Source organism: Xiphophorus couchianus, chromosome 8 (assembly GCF_001444195.1).
Source record: "Xiphophorus couchianus chromosome 8, X_couchianus-1.0, whole genome shotgun sequence".
NCBI lineage: Eukaryota > Metazoa > Chordata > Actinopteri > Cyprinodontiformes > Poeciliidae > Xiphophorus > Xiphophorus couchianus.
The window spans coordinates 3,585,079-3,607,694 of record NC_040235.1 but is presented as its reverse complement, the minus strand read 5'-3'; the positions used below and the strand labels follow the sequence as shown (position 1 = coordinate 3,607,694).

General features: G+C 38.2%; 2 protein-coding genes across 2 annotated transcripts; one reads left to right on the top strand and one right to left on the bottom strand.

Moving 5' to 3' along the window:
- Positions 1 to 307: 307 nt before the first annotated feature.
- alg14 (ALG14 UDP-N-acetylglucosaminyltransferase subunit) lies at positions 308 to 12,877 on the bottom strand. The gene is made up of 4 exons (XM_028025696.1): positions 12,680 to 12,877; positions 12,300 to 12,451; positions 6,464 to 6,586; positions 308 to 776 (listed from the first exon to the last, which is right to left on the bottom strand). The coding sequence occupies exons 1-4, from the start codon at positions 12,819 to 12,821 to the stop codon at positions 546 to 548; spliced, it is 648 nt and encodes a 215-aa protein (XP_027881497.1). The 5' UTR covers positions 12,822 to 12,877; the 3' UTR covers positions 308 to 545.
- Positions 12,878 to 20,269: 7,392 nt separating this feature from the next.
- On the top strand, positions 20,270 to 22,297 carry mos (v-mos Moloney murine sarcoma viral oncogene homolog). Its single transcript, XM_028025680.1, has one exon. It carries the CDS (start codon positions 20,636 to 20,638, stop codon positions 21,647 to 21,649), a length of 1,014 nt encoding a protein of 337 aa, XP_027881481.1. The 5' UTR covers positions 20,270 to 20,635; the 3' UTR covers positions 21,650 to 22,297.
- Positions 22,298 to 22,616: the final 319 nt, after the last annotated feature.

Below are 22,616 nucleotides of genomic sequence, written 5' to 3'. Positions count from 1 at the left end.
AATATATAAAATATGTAATGCCAATATACTTAAAATACATTCTAAATATATTTTAAATGTAATTTGATCACAAAAATAGTACACTCAAAATATACTAATCAAGCACGTTTATATTATATAAAAAGCAATATACTTAAAGTATATTAAGTGTAACTTAAATTGTTCCAAAAAAGTACATGAAAGTACACTTTAATCCAATTTAAATACTATTAGACACTAAGCACAAAATTTGTTGTTCCAAAATGTTAAGTTAACTAATCCTAAGTGAACTTAAAGTGCACCAATTTATACTCATGATTAGTCTGAATTAAAGTATGCTGGCTTTAGTATATTCCAGGGTTTCTTAGCATGACGGGATCATTTTTAAGAATAAAACATTCAGGATTTGCAGACAGGTTTAATCAGGAGGTGGACCTCTTTCATATTTCAACTTTAATTGTGTATACAACTGAAAACAGCAAGTATGAAAAATACATAAGTGGAACAGCAGATATTCAGTCCTTTATTTGCATGTGTGCAACTTAGCATCCATGTTTTATCACCTATCAAACTATTCTTCCCAGAAAAATGGCTTTGGGGTATTTGTCCCTCAGAGATGACCATTGCACAAAGAAATAGTCAGATACCAGGTACAGGATCCTGCCGGTTAAAGACAGTGTCTGCACTCGGCAAATGCTTTCAACATACACTATCCCGACTTTCTTTATTCCCAGAATTCTGAGTAAAAGTCCAGTTATACATAGAGGAACGCAGGTCCCTGGACCATTACACAGCACCTGTGAAAACACACAGACACAAAGAGACAGGGCTGAGCACATTTCCAGGATATAACACTGACAAAGATCAGAACATGTTTGTCTCTTCAGGATGGCAGTAAATGGGCCATGTAATGGAAAGTTGGCTTTAATCAGAGAAATGGAGGTTGTAAACACACTTATATTCAAAGTTGAAGGCCACATTTAGACAAAATGCTTCTCATGCTATGAACACAAAGTGGAATGAGAGATGAAGTGATTGGGCTTCTTACTGGCAAATACTGATTCACAGTTTTTCATTCCAATGTGATCTTCTCCAATGGGTAATAAACATGCTACATCATTACCCCCAATGATATGTGGAAAGGTGGCCATTTTTATTTACATGTAGGTTTTGGTTTTAGCTTTCTAGGTTTGTGAGTTGTATTATTTATTGAAGGAGCAGCCTCTCACTCCCTGGCTGAGCTAGAGGCTACTGGTTATCTCCTTGGCTGTGAACCTGGTCACAGGTCCTGACGCTCGCATCCGCATTGTTGCTGCTCAGAGCTTCTGGCTGCAAGTCGATGGCTCGTCCACAACTGTCAGTGCCAGTCATCGATCACGGTGATCCTCTCAGCAGCTTGCTGTCTTGCCTCCCTGTAATTAGTCACAGGGAGAGACCTACGACTAATTACACAAGTTTCTCCCATCTATGGTGATGGGAGATGGAAATAACGGGGCGTCTGGAGAGAGCACGGGACAGAGAGAGAGACAAAAGCAATGAGGGCATTGCCAACACCCAGCCTGCTTGCCAGGGACTGGGAGGCAAGACAGAAACTGCTGAGAAGATGTAAACCAGGCATGCAGAAAATGACCAGGTACCAGCATTGATTTGCAGCCAGAAGCTCTGAGCAGCAACAACAAGGATGCGAGCTTCAGGGTCATCGCAGGTGATGGCGTAAGAGAGGGGTAGCCCCAAGGAAACCGAGACAGTAAGGTTGTAGTGGGGCCACAGAGGGGCTCACCTCAGGGTCAACCACAAAAGAACTGCAGGTGGGAGCCATTGTTTCACTCTTATTGTTAAGACTGCTGGACATTTTAGAATTGCATTGTGCTGTCACGTTTTAAGTAAAGGTCTTAGGCATCACTTACTGTAGGTTTTTAGGGTCCAGATGTATAAAATCAAGAAAATGTAATCACAGGAAGCCAAAGAAGCCCTACAAGGTTGATTTGAGTCTACAACTTGGATTGCTCTTTGCCAGACACCTAGAGAGGACATCAATGCTATTACTTATTGTGTGACCAACTACACTGTGTGCACAATTATTACTCAAGTTGTAGTTTTGATGATTAATTTTATTGTTGAACATCTACAGCGCTCTCTGTCAATCCAAAATGTTAATAACCTCTCAAACCTGAATATTGAAGAAAATAAAAGTGAGATTTTGGCTTTTTTAAAACAATATTTATGTGTGCAGGATTATTATCCAACTGAATTTAAACTGAAACTTTTCCCATCTCACTTGTTTATTGTTAAAGTGAGAATAATAAATATACAATTCAAAATTGACAAACATTTCTGACATTTGAAAAATAAATCAGTGACCAATATAGCCACCCTTCTTTTCAATAACAGTTATAAGTCCTCCACTCATGTAGTCTGTCAGTTTCTTGATCTGTTGACGATCAACTTTTTGTGCAGCAGCAACCACAGCCTCCCAGACACTGATCAGAGATGTGAACTCTTTAAGAAGGGCCCACAAGTTCTCAATGGGGTTTAGTTCTGGTGAGGAAGGGGGCCACTTCATTGTTCTTTCATCTTTAAGACCTTTACTGGTCAGACACATAGTGGAGTAGTTTGATGCATGTTATGGAGCATTGTCCTGCATAAAAATCATGGTCTTCTTGAAAGATGCAGACATTTTTCTGTATCACTGCTTGAAGAAAGTGTCTTCTAAAAACTGGCAGCAGGTTTGGAAGTTGATTTTGAATCCATCTTCAACCTGAAAAGGTCCAACTATTTCATCGTTAGTGATGCCAGCCCATAGGACTACCCCGCCTTCACCTTGCTGCCGTCTGATGTGAGGTGGAGCTCTGTGCCCATTACTGATCCAGCCACAGGTCCATCCATGTGGTCCGTCAAGAGTCACTCATCTCATCAATCCATAAAGCTTTGAAAAATCTGTCTTCAAATCTGTCTTGATCCAGTTTCGATGTTTCAACAGTGTGTCTTGTTCAGTGGTGGTCAGGTTTCAGCCTTCCTTACCTTGGCCATGTCTCTGAGTTCTGAACATCTTGCACTTCTGGAATTCCAGGCAGGTTGCAGTTCTGGAATATGACAACACCAGAAGATAACGAGTTCTTGGTAGCTTCATGTTTGATTCTTCTCAAATCTTTAGGAGTTCTCAAAACGTTTCCTGTGACCCTGTTTACCATTTGCAGTAAAACATTTGATGGTTCTATGCAGGAGCTAATCAGCTATTACTGACAGTTCCTCGGACCCGACTTAAGATGAAAGGAGATCAGGCTTTTTCTGTTGCTCCTATTCTATGGAACAATCTACCTTTCCAAATTAGATCTGCCCACAGCCTGGATCATTTTAAAATGCTTCCCAAAACTCATTTTTATTCTTTGGCATTTATTTGAAGTAGTGTTTTGATACTCTGTTTTTATCAATTTGTGTTATTGTCGTTCTTGTACAGCACTTTGGTGCAGTTTTATGCCTGTTTTCAAAGTGCTATATAAATAAATTTGACATTGAGTGGAAATTAGCACCCGCCACTGGCCAAATGCAGGTAAAAGTATGGAGTGGCGTGTCAATTGGAGCAATGCATCCACCACTGTGACGGGTTGACAATTTGAACAGGAAAAAAAAAAACTGTGTTCAGTTTGTGCAGGGGAGGACTGACCATCTGGATTACAGACTGACGTACATACTGTATATGAGGCAGCCCTACACTGTCATGATTTAACAAGAAAATTATATTAAATATCATTTGTATTGACAGCGACAGCCCATTGGTTGATTTTATTGACGGGCATTCGGCTTATCCAATGAAGTCTCTCGGTCCTACTTGGCCTGCCCCTCCCCTCCGAGATCAGATGAGAGAAAAACTGAAACAACAAAAGCTAAACAGCGTATAAGCCCATTCAGAAAAATGTGTTAAACTAACCGATATGTTAATTACTACACTAACTTTGACCGTTGGAGGAGCTTCAGTAGCGGACAAGGAGAAGGAATGAGCGATTCAGAGGCTTTATTATTATCGTCGGAGGATGATGATGAGAGAGACTTGACCAGGGACAGATTGAGGAAGAGTTCAGGTTAGCTGCTGCTGCCCGGTTAGAAGGAGTGGAAATGTTCATCAAGCTTCATCCAGGCAGGAAGGCAGATGTATGTGAGTGAGTCCGGGTAGGGGAACCAAACATTGAACAAGCATTTAGTCAGAAAAACACTGAGTAAGTAATAAGAATGTTCTGAGATGTTTTTAGTAATAATAATAAGAATTGTGAATTTCAATAGGAAATGTAAAAAGGGAAAAAAATATAACAGCTAAAAAACAGCTATTAATACTATTTTAAAAATGTTTAAAAAATGACTAGACACATCTTTAATAAATACTATCTGGGGGAGTTGAAGCCAAAATGTGGAAATGTTCAACATAGAAAATGATTGCAATAATGTTAGGGTTGTGTAGTTAAAGTTTGCTGAACTTATTGCACTACACCTCTGTTAAGGTGTCCATGCTTCATGTTAAATTATTCTGTATATGTGCATCTGTATGGTAAACGTCTTGTCAGTAAATTGGTTTTCATATAGTTAAGAATAAATTATATATTTTATATAATTTGCCTGTACTGGTGGGGTTTGTAACCAAAAGAAAAAAAAGTGGTCAGTGAAAAATGTTCTCTACCAGCCACAGTGGCTGGTAGAGAACATTTTTAATTTAGACCCCTGGGTTTTATGATCATGCCCCGATATCTGAGCAATTTCAAGAGTGCTGCATCCCTCTGAAACAAAGAAACGGTACTGTGACTGTAAGGACAGTCACAGTACCGTTTCTTTATATCAGGATGCAGGGTTTTGCTAATTTGAGAATATCAATTGATAATTATGTGTTATTGGAAGATTAATGCTTGACTATAAAGTCTTAAAAATGCAAACATTTAAAAAACTTAAATTAGCTATGCTTAGCCTGGTGGGGGCTCAAGTAAAGAATAGTGGCCCACCAGGCTTTTAACACACTGAGGGAAACGCTGAGAATGTTTAATATAAAGACAGACATTCTTTATATCTGTGGGTGGGACCGACTCTGGCTGCATTCAGTCCAGCACTGGGCAGCCTGATAAAGTCAGAAGTTTTCTCTGCAGCTGAGCCTTTTCTGTGATTGGGGTTGAGGAGGGTTCTGTCCCGCTATTGTGAGGACAATTCCGAAAAATAAATACAAAGTTTTTCTAACTTCAACATCAGACCTACGTTTTTATTCACAAATAAGTGTTGGAAAATATATAATATATATTCTTGCCCATAATTTGATAGAGGCGGAGATCCGCCCCCCTCCTCCTCACCATGGACCCGGTGTCTGAACAACATGGAGGAAGAGAAACTGAGTCATTATTAGACTGAGGGCAGCCAGACTAGTTTATTTCGCTAATTCATTATATTTAGATAAATATTATTGCTTAGGGGAACAAGCAGGCCTTCTGACATACATATTAAAGAAAAATGTAAAAATTGAAAAAAACAAAAATGAAAATAAAACTCAAAAAGGGCACTAGGGGCATCAAGGATAAAAGGGCAGGGGCGAAAGCCCCTTCTGTCCCCCCCCCTCATCACGTGCCTGCTCCCCGGGGCGTTGTGAGTCATTTACAGATTGTGAAAATGTGGATTCTGAGCTTTAAAAGGGGGGGGGGAAACACATGGAAATAAAAAAAGTTCTTGTGCACTAATAACATTTTAGGGTGACCTATAATTATAATACAAGAAAATAACTTGAGTTGCATTGGCAAAAACAAACATTTTCTTTCAGTCACTAGATAGTCCAACATAAATGATTTCATTTTATGTGTTAAGATGCAATTAGTCAGCGTGGGGCAAAACGCTGTTCACCACCTCCTCATCGTCAGATCACCTTCAGCACAGCCGCAGACCGAGGTCTGCACACCTGTGGCATGGCAACAGTATTGAAAAACTAAAGTTCTGTCACTAACCTGAGAAACTTTCCACCGATATCTTCAGGCTTTTTTTAGTGTCTTGATCATGTTTCCATTTATCCATTATTATTTTTAAACACAGCTAAGCTGACTGTAGTGCCTTTGAGCTCACATCATGGCAACTAAACAGTTGTTCATTACAGTTTGAGAAAGACTGCCTTAGAGTCAAGCAGGTGGTTCCTACTTCCAGCAGCTAAAGATATGGAAAGATGTTAGCTACCAGAGGTCTGGAAATATCCATCTGGACAAAAGGCGTTGCTACAGAGCGGGTCAAAAACAAAATCAGAACCTTGTGGTTCACACTCATGTTGTCTACCAAAGCAACTGTACACTGTGCTCCTGGCAGACAAGTCTCTGGAGCTTTTATTCACATTGGTTTAACTCTAATCTTAACTTCATCAACAGAAAAAAAACACTTGTTTTCTGCTGTTGCGAATCATCTGAAAACAAATCAATAATATGAAGTGCAGAGAGAATCAAAAGACATGGTTGTGTCAAGGTTATGGGTCACTCACCACATCAGGCTGGAGTCTGAACACCAAAGGGAGGGAGTATCTCAGAGCGCTCAGGGTGCTAACAACAGAGGAACTCCATGACTGGGCCACCTCTCGGCTCCGTGGGATCCGATTGATGGTGAACTAAACAGTTAAAACATAGTCAGGATTTTCTTCTTTTTGATCTGTAAAGTAAGTAAATAATTATATCTTCTTTGAGATAACAGGCAATGAGTCATTTCTATCATTGTGCAGGAGTGATGCCTACTCTTCTTTGCAGAATTGTTTTCATTCAGCCACATTGGAAGATATTCAGCATCAATGTCCTGTTGAAGATCATGCAACAACATTTTAATCCGTAAATTCAGACGTTAACTAGGGGAATCCCAACTTTTTATTTTGTTTTCTGAACCAATCAGCGATGGACTTCCAAGTGTGCTCCAGATCATTGTCCTGCAATAGAAATTGATGGTGGGACATTATCTGCTATAGAGCAGAGATCATGTTTCCATCAACAAGTCATTCAGGTCCTGAAGCAGTAAAACAATCCTATACCACCACACTATGACCACCATGTTAGACTAGGTAGGATATTGTTTTTATGAAATGTTGCATTCATTTTACAACAGATGTAACAGGATGCACACCTTCTGGAAAATAGTTTTAAAACCCTAGAGCTGCAAAATATATCATCATAGCAAAATCAATGTGCTCATGTTCCAAAGAATTATTTAGTGCTATAATTGTTGGCTAATGTGTTCAAATTGTTAGGAACATAAATTGTTCATGCCAATACACCAGTTGGAGTCTCATGGCAGCAGAATCTCATAGAGCACAAATGATATTTCCCAAAATGCTAAAAATCACAGAGTGATGAAAGCACATATGGGAGAGTGAGAAAAGGAGGTGATATTGTGTATGCTGCAGCCCTGCTTCCAGACTGAGAGTTGTCAGGGACTTTGATCAGGCCCAATGTGTTGCTTTTGGAGATATTCCTCTTAAGCCAGAGTTAAAACACTTGTATCCTTCCCAACTCTTTGAAGCGAATGACCACATTTCCCAGATAAGAAATGATGTTTGATGGTCTTTTTTCACCGTCATCTTATGTGTGACCTCCATACTTTTATGCTTTATTGACCTGCAATCCATCATCTCAACATGGATTTCCATGTTTGTTCATTTGCTCCTGTCTGGTGACCTCCACCTGCCTCATCAGGAATGCCTGAGCTGACTGATCTTAGTACTAAGAATACAGACCAGTGAGAGGCAAGTGACTCTCTTCAAACTTCTCCATTATTTGCCTTTCTGTAAATGGAAAGCAGTAAAATGTGTCAGATCAGTGTGGGACACAGACGTAACTGTTCTGTGTTCAGGAACATTTTTTTTAGTCCTCTGGGTGCATTCTTGGTCATATTTGGCTTCTCCAATTGCTCTCCGGCCCTGTCTTTTATTTGGAACGATGATTTTTGATAACAATTGAATTCAGTCATCCATGTTTCTATTTATGATTAGCTAGTATGGTTTTTGAGGAACCAGGAGGATCTTTGAAGTTTAGGAAAGGTTATTGACCACATAAGTAAATGATTATTTTTATCATGAATAATGGAATCTCTTAAGGACATTTTCCCAATCAACATCAATTAACTGTGCTGCGAATAGAGGTTTGAAACCATAATCTTAGATACAACATATTAAAAGACAACATTTTTTCTCACTATCTGAAGTTAAATCAGACCAAATCTTTTGTTTTACGTCAGAATCACCAAAGTTATTTTCATTTGCTCAATGCCACAATAATGACAGAAGGAATATGTCAATGATTTATTTATTTATTAATGTTTATGTACATTTGATAAGTATGTGGCAGAACTGCCTTTGAACTGGATGGTTTGGGCGAAACCTTTTGTGTTTCCTTCCACAAGTTTTTCACAATAATTTGCTGTCGTTCTGGCCCATTACTCCTGATGGAACTGGCATAACTCCGTCAGGTTTTTAGGTGCCTCAATCTCACAAATCTTTCCAGAGTTGCCCACATTCTCCATAAGACTGAGTTGAAAACATTAACTTGTTCTTGAGCCGCTTTATACTCTGGCTGTTTGCGGAGGGTCATTGTCCATCTGGCAGACTCCGATGACCCTGAGCTTTAACTCCTGGCTGATGTCTTTAGATGTTGCTTCAATATTTTTATATATTGTTCTTTAATCATAATGCAATTTATTAAATTCAAATTCAATTCAAAACTATTTTTTAATCCCAGAGGAAAATTAAATCTTACAACTCATTTAATTAAAGAGTTATTGTAGATGGTCATAGCAGAGGACACTAGCTCAAGTTATAACAGAAAATAATATTAGCTACCATAATTATGCAGATGATTCACAGCTCTACATTACGATGTCACCAGGTGACTCTGAACCCATCCAATCACTGAACAGATGCTTAGAACAGATAAACGTGTGGATGTGCCAAAACTTTCTCCAGCTGAACAGAAACAAAACTGAAGTTATCATCTTTGGACCTAAAGAGGAACGATTTAGAGTCAATGCACAGCTTCAGTTATTACAACTAAAAACCAGCGATCAGGCCCGAAACCTGGGAGTAGTTATGGACTCTAACCGGAACCTCCAGAGCCACATAAAGACAGTTACAAAGTCGGCCTTCTATCACCTGAAGAACATCAGGTGATAGATGTTCTATTGTAGATTTTTGGACATATGCTTTAGCAGTGCTGTGGTCAGGATCAGAGGACGAATGTCTCAGCCAGATCTAGAGAAACTCCTCCATGTGTTTATCTTTAGTCGCATTGATTATTGCAACAGTGTCTTCACAGGTCTGTCTAAAACAAATCCATCCTCCAGCTGCAGCTGATCCAGAATGCTGCTGCTCGCATTCTCACTAAAACCAGGAAGATAGAGCACATAACAGCAGTTTTAAAGTCCCTCCACTGGCTCCCTGTAGCTCAGAGAATAGACTTTAAAATACTGTTGTTAGTTTATAAATCACTGAACGGCTTAGCACCACAATACATTCAAGATCTGCTGTTGTTGTATCAACCTTCCAGACCTCTCAGGTCTTCCGGTTCTGGTCTGCATTTCCAGAACCAAACAAAGAGAAGCAGCATTCAGCTTCTATGCACCACAAATCTGGAACAAACTTCCAGAAAACTGTAAAACAGCTGAAACACTGACTTCCTTTAAATCTCGACTGAAAACCCAGCCGTTCAGAGTTGGTTTTAAGAATTTAATGATGGAACTTGACTTAATGTCAAGTTTTGATTGTTGATTCTATGTTGCATGACTTTGTGTCTGTTATGATGTAAAGCACTTTGAAATGCTTTGTTGCTGAAATGTGCTATACAAATAAAATTTGACTGATTGATTGATTAATTAATTGATTGATTGATAGGAAGGATGTCCTGTAGCAACAACAGTCTGTATTACAACAGTTTGAAGAAGCCTTCCACTGATTTTTTTAAAGGCAGTTTCATAAAGAGGATGGTCAGGGTTGCCCATAATTTTCTTGATTTTATGCTATGTAAAGCAGCTGCTCCCTGTTGTAAACCACCTTGTTGCTCTGGCTACACATCATAACAAAAGAGCAAAGAATAAGTATTGGCAAAAACAATCAGTCCTGTTTAGGAATGCTCCAATCAAGTTTATTACTGAGAATTCCGATCACCCATGAGGGTCGATCACTGATACTGATCACATGGATTGGCTGTTCGTTTTTTGCTTTAGGTATTAATGCTGCTATGTAATCTGGCAAAACGAAACCATAAAATCAGCTAATATAGACAAACGCTCAGTCAAACGTTTTTTGAACGTTACTATTTAATAGTTAGACTTTCACACTAAAATATACATAAAGTCAAATAAATATCACAACACTGCCTATATAAAATAAAAAAGGAAACATTCATTTAGAGTCAAATGTAGGTTGCATCAAAATAAACAATCCTTAGTTACTAAATCAAAATTCTACGTTTTATGCTGACTCTGATCTAGTGGTGTAATTCTGCAGAATACAGGGAGAAAGCAGAGGAGCTCAATTTTTTTCACAGATCATCTATCCCATGATGGACGGGCGACCTGTCCAGGGTGTACCTCGCCTCTCGCCCATTGACAGCTGGAGATGGTCACCAACACCCCTCCCGACCCAAAAGATGTACGTTAGGACATAGCAAAAGTTTTAATTCATATGTAAAAACTAATTTCTAAGTTACATGCTGCAGCTTTAAGCAGGTGTTCAATGTAAGAGATTACTGTTTGGTGGAGTGGGAACTGCGCTACGTTGGAAATATTATATCTCAGTAGCGAGTCGCCGCGGCGGTTCAACAGTGAGAGCAGAACCCAGCCTCTTCCACCGCTAGCCCAAAGACTTTACTTATTTTTGGATTATTTGCTTAGCTTTCTTACCATCATACTAATCCGGCTGAGTGCAGGCAATTTTGTGCTGCTTTCCAAGCTTACTGTGGGTCATACATTAATATTTAGCTGAGTCATGGTTTAAAATCATGCATGACACAAAAGGTTCCCCTGCTTAAATCAGCACATGTCTTAAGTTTACCCTGAACCATTTGGATGATCCAGAGGAGTCATGGGAGAAAGTTATGTGGTCAGATGAGATCAAAATAAAACTTTTGAGTTTTATTTTTGAGTTCTAAGAGAAATTAATTTAATCAAAGTATGTCATGAACATGTGTGCATGTATTCCACCTATATAGGTAGTGGAGACCTAAAGCAGTGGAGACTGTCAGCAGCATTAAGTTCCTGGGGGTTCACATTACAGACAACCTTGGCTGGACAACTCATATCACTTCACTGGTGAAAAAGGCTGCGCTTTCAGTGACGGGTGAGAAGAGCTTCCCTCCCCCCTCCCATCCTCTCCACCTTCTACAGAGGAACCATTGAGAGTCTGCTGACCAGCAGTATCTCCGTCTGGTCTGGAAGCCGCAAGGCCTCAGACTGGAAATCTCTGCGAAGACAGGTGAAGACAGCGGAGAGTTTCATTGGAACTCCACTCCTCCCTATCCAGAACATTGCACACAGTCGCTGCGTAGCCAGAGCAAACCAGATCCTCTTTGATTCCACCCATCCTCTCCATGGTCTGTTCATCTGGTTGCCGTCTGGCAGGAGAGTCTGTAGCATCCGCTGAGGAACAGCCAGGCTCAGAAATAGTTGTCTCCCACTGGCCATCAGATTGCTCAACAATCCCATCATGAACACTGTCTGAAAAATACTATGTTATATATAATCTGCACATTTTGGACCAGAACCCGTCTAATTCCTGAGCATTATGATGTTTGGACTTTCCCATCATGTCTATACTTGCATAACTGTTTGAGCAGATGAAGGTAGTACGTTTTGAGCATGTAGAAATTGTTCTCAAGGCTGAACTAGACTGGTGAAGCTCCACAATTATCTTCCTGATATTTTGACTAATTTCTGAGCATATGAAAGGATGAAAGCATGATGTCACAGAAATCAGGGTTTTCCAGATCTACCTCCAATTAACTCTGTCAGTCAATCAAAAGTTTGCAAACCCATGATGTCATTATCTGGGTTTTCGGTCATTGTTTACAGAAATAGTAATCATTCTGTACTTAAGCCTCTGATTTTGAAGTCGTTAATTAAAGAAAATCCTTGACATATTCTCTCTCTCTCATTGTGGCATTTAGTACATAAATCTTTCAGGTAATTCGAACTGATCTAAAACGAGAAGTTCCCTCTGATTTAACTTCAGACAGTGAGAAAATAAGATGTCTTTTCATTCAGTGAACTTTTGGTTTCAACGATAGATTTCAACAGCTGCTCTGGTTCTTCCTGCTACAGTACAGTCGACACGTCAATGCCTTTACCTGGACGTCAGTGTGCGACTGTGGTTTAGAACTTTCAAAGGCGACAATTTTCTCCTCACTCATCTTGTCAGTGTCAGCGATCACGTAGTGTCGAGGTGTGTAGGCAGCAGAGAGGCTCTCCATCAGCCGCATGATCTCTGTGGTGTGACCACCTAGAAACACGAAGAGCAAACAAACAGGAAGAGAAACTAAATCAACATGCAGCTGCATCACCCAGGGAGACTTGATCACCAGATTCTTTTTACTGACGATCCGTCACTAAAGTGAACACAGGACAGCTGGCCTGACCTGGTTAGACATGGTGGTGTGAGGCAGAAGAGGCTGCGTCTCTGACCAACTGCCTGCCTGCAGTGCGACTCTGCCTCCATGTTGAATCTTACCTGATCCTGCAACGACCAGAACAGCAACATGGCTTCTGGTTTTGGGCGGATGATTAGATCCCGAATTTAAGACAAAATAAACCCGAAGAAGAAATAATAAAGCTGTCAGGAACAGAGAGAACACAAGTCCGAAAAGCAACATCACAGAAACTACGGAAGCTGTTTTAAACCAAAAAGGTATTACTTCTTCTTCTTCTTCTTCTTCTTCTTCTTCCTCTTCTTTATGGCGGTTGGCAAACAACTTCTACGTGCATTACCGCCACCTTCCAGATTGGAGTATGGATCAGACATTTACCTATTGTAATCTCCCCATAATGCCCGTTCTTCTTAGAAAACTAAAAATACTGTTAAAATCTACATCCCCAGATGATCTCTGAAACAATTTCCAAATATCCAATTTATTTTTATTCCTACTTAAATCTTTAAGTAACACCTCTCTTTCCTGAACATATTTATTACATTCTAAAAAATATATGTTGGACTGTTTCTAATTTTCCACAATAATTACAACAACCTGTATTATGTTTATTAATTATTTTAAGAGTACTATTTAATCCTGTATGTTCAAATCTTATTCTAGATGTAACATCTTCTTTTTTAATTCTATTACATTTCCTTAATTCCCCAACTTTTTTGGATACTATAATAAAACCTAGCATTGCCTCCTCTATCCCACTGGTTTTGCCAATTCTTCTTGATATAAATTTTAATAATATTATTTGCCTCATTTTAACTTATTTTAATATTTAAATCAACAATATTCTTGTTTGCAGCACTCTTAGTAAAACTATCAGCCAACTCATTTCCTACCACACCAATGTGGGCAGGAATCCAAACTAGTTTAACATGAGAACCATAATTTTTAATCCTAAATATTGAGTGACTTATATCCAATATAATATCTTGCCATGATTCTGAATTTAACTCTAGAATATTTATTAATACTTATTGAATCTGAACAAATTAAAACCTCCCTCTCTCTTGTTTCCTCAATCCACTCTACAGCCATTAAAATTGCCATTAATTCGTCTGTGTACACTGTGTCAAGAAAATCCGAGCTCATCCCACTTCCCCATGCTGGAGATTTTAGTTTAACAGTAATAATAAATAAAGTTATCTTTAAAATGAATCACTCAAGTGATATCAAGGCCCAACATTAGACTTAGGTGTCAATAAAATAAATCTGGTTGTGTGTGTTGTTTTTGTCTCATGCAAACTTTGCTTTAATTCTACTTTTTTCTATCTAATCATAAGAAATCATAGTCAGTCAGAGAGAGTCATTAAACAGGAAAAGCAGGTTTCCTGGAAAAAGAGGAAGTTTCCAGCCTGCAGATTTATAAAAATAGCTGAGACTATTTCTTAGTTTAAAGCATGAAAGTTTTAAAGAATGAAATCTAAACATTATTAGTAATTGGATAAGATTCAAAGTAAAATACTTATATTAATATTGGTTTAATTGTAATAATACTTACACTTACATTTGTGAGAACACTTACAAGAAAAACAAGTAACTGTAACTTTGGTATTATATAATTAGAATCATGGATTATTCTTGGTTTCTTTTCAGAAAAACATCTGTAATAACTCACATTAAGATTATAATAAATATAATTAATAAGTTATAGTTATAAAATTATAAATGAATGCTAAATCAGAGAAGCTAAAGAAAATAAATGTGATATAAATGTGATTTTGACATTGAACTTGAAATGGTGTAAAAGGTTGTAAAACTGCAATTAAACATCACTGATATGTTGGAGGTAGATGGTAGGTGAAAGGTGACAGGAAGGGAAACAGGGGAACTAACAGGAGAGCAGAGATGATCAGCACCTTATATGGAAACAGGAGGTTGAGCAGCCCTGAGACATTGGCACAGACATCATGACATGATGTCTCTTAAGACAGTGATGGATATGAGATCATCTGTCTAAGCAGACAGATGAACCCTATATAAGGTGGGTGCAAAAGAGGAACCTTTCGTTGGATCCTCCGGGCAGCTTCGAGCCAAGATCGAGATGGACAAAGAACTCTGCAGCTGAAGAAGAGCCGGGGCCACGGAGCCGGAGACTGTCCTGCACATGGAGACCAACCCGTCTGGCCCACAATCTGTGGCTTCGAATCGCACTTCTCTCATCGGCTGGGTTCTGACCCCAAAGACAAAGATGAAGACAAAGACAAGGAAGAAGAACTGGTGCCTTTTTTCCTGCCAGCACCAAGTCCTGTGTGACCTCAGCATCCATGCGGAGAAGAAGCTCATCGGACCTGCGGAGATCCTGGCCTTCGCCGATCAACATCTTCCTCCTGCTGCCACACCTTCTTCATCATCAAGCCAGGTCTGGGGTTCGAAACGCCAAACTCCGTCCGTCTCTCTCAAAGGTTCCCTTTTTTAGTTCTCAGTATCAGCAGTAGGGAAAGATAGACTAGATGACTGATTTTACTTATTTGATTATTTCTGCTACTGAATTAAGCTGTACTGACCCTTGCAAAAATGCCTTACTAATAAAATATTTAGCATAAAGAAAATCTAAAAGATGTTGTGGACATTCAGTTAATGAGTCACCTTAAAGTTCTTTGATGGTTGTAAAATAGCTGTGATGTTTGATTCTGGAGAGGAAAAAGTGGAAAATGTTTTTAGGTTGCTGGTAGCCCAAATTTAAAACATCATCCTTGGGACTCGCCCGAGTCACTAAAACCTACCTGGTTCAATAACAAATGCAAGTTGTAAAATAGAGAACGAGCGACCGTTAACAGGTGTGCTCTGTGAAACTAGTTGGCTGTAGGCTGCTCAGTCTGGCTAATTCACAGGGGGAAGAAGGGTGGGACACCTGGATGTAGGCCGTCAGATAACCAGGCGAATCGTTTCTCGAAACCAGCTTAAACAGAGTTTACTTCAGTTCTGGACAGGGTAAATCCCAGCAGATTTAGGAAACTCAACGTACCCGTTAGACGGAGAGCTGGTAGCACATCTCCCCTCTCAGAAGAGGAAGTACGAGAGTGAGAGAGTAGAGACAGAAAGGAGGGGGGGGGGTGTTGCGCAACAACAACTGTCAATTTATCTGTTATTCTTATACTTCTCATAATATTTAAATCTGGAATTACAAATGATATACCTACTCTACCATCTAACATTTTAGAAGCATCTGTATATATTTGTAATACTCTGAATATTCTCTTTTTATATAACTTTCCACCTCCTTTTTTTCTAGCTGTCTCCCTTTTCTCAGTAAGTTTAAATCAACTTCAGTCCAAAGATCCACGATGGAATAACAGGAATAACAACCACAGGACTAATTAAAAAGTTATCTATTCCTACATCTTTTACTTTATTTATTATCCACCCAAAACTATTTATTTGCTTCTTTTCTTTTTCTTGACAAGGTTGCAGCGTTACATATGGAGGATGAACTTCATTCTGTCCTTTAATATTTGTCCAATAAATTATGGCTAGTTGTTCTCTCCTGAGCTCCAGTGGCATCTCACCCATCTCAACCTGTAGAGCTGAAACTGGAGTTGTTTTCATGGCTCCACAACAAAGTCTTAATGACTGATATTGTATTATATCTATTTTTTAATAAACTACTTGAAGCCGAATTGTATAAAATACAACTATAATCAAAAACTGATCTAACTAGTCCAATATAAATTGTCTTTAATGCTTTCCTATCTGCTGCCCATTCTTTGCCTCTCAAACATCTCATTATATTTACGTTTTTGTTTTTTTTTTTACTTTTCTCAACTGTTTTATCTACATGTATCTTCCAGATAAGTTTTTTTTATCAAACCAGATACCCAAATATTTAATTTGATCTGTCTTTTCTATAACATCCCCATATAATTGGAGATTTACATTAATATTTAATTTCCTATTTGTAAAAACAACAAATTTAGACTTGGATGATGAGAATCTAAAACTCCATTCTAAAGCCCAAGCTTCTACACTATTTAATGCCTCTTGTAGTTTCCTATTTACAAATTTTGTATTTTTTCCCCCTCTTCAAAATAAAACCATCACCTGCAAATAATGATACCAAAAGATTTATCTATACTACTAAAAATAGTAGTATATTTGCCCACCCGCAAAGATATCATTAATCATAAAAATATATCATTAATCATTATAATAAATAGCATAGGACTTATTATACTACCATTTTCAACTTGATATTTTGAACTTATTTCCCCACCTATTTTTACTCTAATATTTCTTTCAGTTAAATTTGTTTTTATCCATCTATATATTTGACCCCTTATACCTATTTGTTTTATTTTAATCAACAGCCCTTCTGTCCATAACATGTCATAAGCCTTTTCCACATCCAGGAAGACTGCTATTAAATTCTCCTTATTAATCTGAGCCCGTCTAATTTCATGTTCCAGACATAATGCAGGATCTATTGTACTTCTGCCTTTTCTAAATCCAAATTGATAAAACTTAATCTGCTCCTTAGATTCTAAAAAATAAATTAATCTGTTATTTACCATTTTTTCCATAATTTTACCTAAACATGATGTTAGAGCTATGAGTCTATAACTTTCAGCTGAATTAGGATCTTTACCAGATTTACAGATGACATAATGATAATATACTATAATACTATAATATAAATAATAATGGCTTCTTTCCATTTATCAGGTAATATCCCTTCCTCCCACACCTTATTATACAATTCTAATAATATTTCTTTACTCAAATCACTAAAATTATTTAACATACTATAACTTATTTGATCATTACCAGGAGTCGATTTACTGGAATTCTTCAATGCTTTATTTAATTCTAACAAAGAAAACTTCATATTAATAAAATCCTTACACTCTTCATCATTATGAAATAATTCAATATTTCTCTGTAATGTTATTTCATGTTATTTCCTATACTGACAAAAATTGGATAATGATCACTCTCCATTGTACTTTCTTTAAATACTCTCCAGCTGCAACTATCAGCAAAAGATTGAGAAAGTAAGGTCAAATCAATAGCCGATTCCTTACCTCTTACCAAGTCTACCCGAGTGAACTACCCCGTTAATTAATATTACCAATTCTTTTTCTTCATTATCTCTTCTAAAATCCCTCCATTATAATAATCTTGATCTCTCCATAAAGTGCATTGAAGTTCCCACAACAAACTATTTTCCCTCTCCAGTGCTCTAGGATTGTTTCAAGTTTTAACTTTCCTAATTGTTTGCAAGGATTGTAATAATTTATTATTTTAACATTCCCATCATTTGTCCAAATTTCTACAGCAATAATTTCTAAATCTGATATTATTTGGAACTGAATAAATTTTATATTTTCCTTTACAAATATGGCACCCTCCTCCATTCCCATTTATTCTGTCTTTACATAAGATTGAGTAACCATGAACACTAAACTGCAATGACGGCTTGAGCCATGTTTCTTGAATGCATATTGCATCTGGTTTTGTATTTAGATTATTAATGAGCCTTTAAATTCCTGACCATTTGCTATTAGACTGCGAGCGTTTCATAGTAATATTAGAATTATGTGATGAGCCTCAGCTTCAGATGATCCTTCCTCATCTCTAAGCTCATCATGGATTTTTTCCCAAGACAAATCTTTGGCATTAAAAAACTTTGTAGCTGCCTTTACTATGATTTTTATTTTTTCAGTTTTAGTTCTTGCTCATTCTGAGCAATTTATGATATATGCAAGAAAAGGAATCAATTTTTCCAATGTAATGCTACACTGATTATTGTCTGCAATTCTTTTCCTTTCATAATTTATTTTTGGATCATTATTCTTCACTTCTCTCACTGCTTCAGCATAAGTAATTCTTTTATCAGTTTGAACTTTTTGAATTTCAGCTGCCTCTTTTCTTACCATGCACCCTGCATATGCAGCAGTATGATTTCCTCCACAGTTACATTTTACAGGATTATTTCCATCTGTTCACCTCCACCCCTATCACATCTATTTCCCTTTACAAACGTTCGCAGTTTGTCCAAACCTTTGACACTTATTATATCTGAGAGGTGGTGGAATATAAACTCTTATATTAAAGCTCATGTAACCAATCATCACCTTATCAGGCAGAACTTTATCTTTGAAATCCAGTAGTAGATGTACTGTCCATTTTCTCCCCACTCCTAAAAGCCTGTAATCGCTTGATGCCTGTAATCTCTCCTCCTTTCATTATTTTCTTTAGCTCCTCCAAGTTTCTCCTACAGGAATCCCTGATTTTACTCCTTTTACTCCTCTTTCTTCCCCAACCACCTTTCTTTCCAGCATTTCTTTTTTACACACCATTTGTAATTTTAGGGCCTTATTATTTTGCTCAGCATTTTTACAAATGATAAATAGGCTTCCATCAACTTAAGACTTTAGCTAGTTCTACATCTCCAATAACTTTTTAAATCCATTTGACAAACTGATAGGACTTACTCCAATCATATCCTGTCCAGCCTTAAATTTTAATATGACTTTAAAATCTTCATAATTTTCTTTCTTATTTCAACTCTTTCTTCCTCATCCTCAAGAGATCTTTTACCAGCACTTAGTCCCTTTAAACCTTATCTTTCCCCCCTCCCCTCTTCTATTTTCTGCTATAGACCATCCTGTGTCCATATTTTCATCTTCCGAAAGCCCCTCACTACAACTAGCCATCTTAATCCACTCACAATCCAGATTATGCCAAAACCACCTTTAAATGCAATTTATGACTCGCCAGATAACGTTTTAATCGTATTCCGTCGAAGCTTCCCCAACCTCCTGTTCAAACTCGCGCTCCTTGCCTCTCCCACGCCGAACCGACCTATTACTTCTTCTTCTGAATTTAATTAATTTTGTTGCATTGCGCCCCCTGTGGTTTGCTTCAGTGACAACTTACATCAAATCTGGATTTTTACTTTTTCAGTTCTGCTGAAAAAAGTAGTGTGTATGAAGCATGTAATGTACAAAGTGGCAAAGCAGAATAATAAAAGACATTAACTAACTAAAATTGTACTTCATTAGCAATTATAATAAACCAAAAAGTGTAATTGTAGCATACTGTAATCACACTACTAATATATAAAATCTGTAATGTCAATATACTTAAAATACATTCTAAATATATTTTAAATGTAATTTGATCACCAAAATAGTACACTCAAAATATACTAATCAAGCACGTTTATATTTCATAAAAAGCAATATACTTAAAGTATATTAAGTGTAACTTAAGTTGTTCAAAAAAGTACATGAAAGTACACTTAGTACACTTTAAATTATACAATTTAAATACTATTAAAATACACTAAGCACAAAATTAGTTGTTCCAATATGTCACACTTTAAGTTAAGTAATCCTAAGTGAACTTGAAGTATACTCATGATTAGTCTGACTTAAAGTATGCTCAAGTATACTAAAATTGAACATACTTAGTATATTTATTTTTCACCAAGGTAGACTTTCTGAAAAATCCCCTTCTAATGTTAAATATATGACAGATTACTGGATAAAAGAAATTTCTACTTGCTCATTTTTGGAGGCTCAAACATACTATCACACAAAACACTGAAAGAGAATTTTGAAACGGTTTCTCTTTATTTGCCAAAGTTATGAGGGGTGGGAGGTTGATTGATTATATAGTTAAAGAAATGACTCCAGAGATTGGAAATATTATATTTTTAGATTTCTGCAATGTATGAGCTCATGTTTATGCAAATCTGAGCACAATTACTCAACATTTTATGTATGTCACTATTTACATCCTTATTGTTTATTTTGTATTAATAAACATTTGAAAGGTTAAAAAAATAAGCCAATGTAAACCCCGAGCTGGGCTGAGTTGTCTGAAATTGTTTTTGATACATTTGATCATTTGCATGACTGCATATTTATTTGAAGTATTTATTTTAGAGAGATTAACCAGCATGCATTGCCTCCAGGGCATGATTAATTGGATGAGGTGACGTCAGCTCACTTGAACACACCCGTGTGAACTCTCGCGCCATGCCTTCTCCTATTCCCGTCACGCGCCTGTTGCGGAAAGACATCTACCCGTCTGCAGACGTCGCGGCTTGTAGCAGCCCGCTCTTTCAGCTGTCCCAAGGGTCCACCTTGCAGGTTCCCCCCCAGCGGTTCCATGGTAAAGTCGCAAGCCGCCTCTGGTCCTCCGTGATTTACTGGGATCAGCTGCGCTCCGTGGAAGTTGTGGGCTCCGGGGGCTTCGGCTCCGTCTACAAGGCGGAGTACCTCGGGGAAACTGTTGCGCTGAAGAAAGTGAAAAAGAGCACAAAGAACAAACTGGCGTCCCGACAGAGTTTCTGGGCTGAGCTGAACGCCGCACATCTCCACCATAAAAACGTCGTGCGCATCATCGCCGCAAGCACGTGCGTGCTGGCGGACTTGGAGGATGAAGCGATCGGAGCGATCGTCATGGAGTTCGTGGGCAGCAGAAATCTGCAGCAGATCATATATGAGAGCTCGGAGGAGCTCGGGGAGGACCGGTGGCTGAAGTACTCCACAGACATCGTGAAGGGGTTGAGCTTCCTTCATTCCCACAGTGTTGTGCATCTGGACATCAAACCAGCCAACGTGCTGGTGTCGCGGGGAGAAGTGTGTAAAATTGCCGACTTTGGTTGTTCCCTGAAGCTGGAGCGTGACTGTGAAGTGAGCGCCGTCAGCCCCCAGGTCAGCCACGGATGTGGCACGTATTCACACCGAGCCCCGGAGCTGCTCAAAGGTGAGCAGGTGTCTCCTAATGCGGACATCTTCTCGTTGGGGATAACCATGTGGGAGCTTTTGACCAGAGAGCCCCCCTACACGGGTGACAGGCAACACATCCTCTATGCTGTGGTGGCGCACAATCTGCGGCCGTCTGTATGTGACCACCCGGTGTTTCTTTCTGTGCTGGGGAAGCGGTGTGCGGCATTGCTGGGCCGCTGCTGGAGCGCAGATGTCCGCTGCAGACCCAGCGCCGAGGATGTGCTGCATCAGCTTGAGCTCCTAAGGTCACCTAGATGATTTTGTGTTATTATTATTATTATTATACTTTTGGAGAGTTTCAGTGGAGTTTAGATGGTGTTGTGCAGCGAAACCCTGACAGGATCGCAGCTTTCAGTTTGGACATAATGTGCCTCAAACTTAAACATCCAGACGAGTTGAAGACTTGGGTTCTGCCTTCTAAGCAGTCAGCAGACTAGCCTTTTCTTAAAAACTCCAAATGTATGTTTTGTTTATCTAAAATTGATTCAAATGGTTTCATTAAAATTGTTGTAACTATCTATATATATATATATATATATATATATATATATATATATATAAAGGTGTTTATTTCTGCACCAGATTAATTTATTAGGCCCAATTCACATACTGTATTTCTCGAGCTGTAAATATAATTTTTAGACAATGGTTAAGAAGACGATTAGGGCCGCTGACAAAAAAGAATTGAGTTTAATCTCATATTAAAATCAAATTTTTTTTTTTTCAGTGGTCCTAATCCTCTTCTTGGAATACTGTACTTATTAGGACACATTTCAGTTCCTACTTAAGTTTTTGGTTTTTAAATGACTTTGTATGTTAAATTTAAAGTAATTATTGTTGATATGAATAAATTGTAGAAATGTGATGTCACTCAGTGTGGCAGCATATTGAAGCTTTGTACTTTCATTGAGATTGTTTTCTTTTTCAAGCCTTCATTCCCAACTTTCTGGAGGAAAATGCTTTTTTGGACAATCATTCTTTTTTAGTTTTGGATACTATGCAGTTTTTAAATTTAATTAGTATTTTCCATCAATAAGAGCCAACATACCTAAATACCACAAGGTAACCTGAGGCATTACATGCACTGAAGAGGTAGACAGATTGGAGTGTGGGTGGATTGCTATATCCTGCAATGGCTTGACCTGTTGCCAAGTGTATGTGTGAGTACAGTGTTGTTGTGAACATGCTCAACTTTCTGAGACTCTTAGGGACTGTTTATGCTGCA

Excerpts from the sequence above, each read along its gene's own strand:
- alg14 (XM_028025696.1), bottom strand. The coding sequence starts at position 12,821 with ATGTTGCTTTTCGGACTTGTGTTCTCTCTGTTCCTGACAGCTTTATTA. Across the intron at positions 12,452-12,679 it reads TCTGGTCGTTGCAGGATCAG|GTGGTCACACCACAGAGATC; the intron begins GTAAGATTCAAC and ends TCGTGTTTCTAG. Across the intron at positions 777-6,463 it reads TCAGACTCCAGCCTGATGTG|GTGCTGTGTAATGGTCCAGG; the intron begins GTGAGTGACCCA and ends GTGTTTTCACAG.
- mos (XM_028025680.1), top strand. The coding sequence starts at position 20,636 with ATGCCTTCTCCTATTCCCGTCACGCGCCTGTTGCGGAAAGACATCTAC.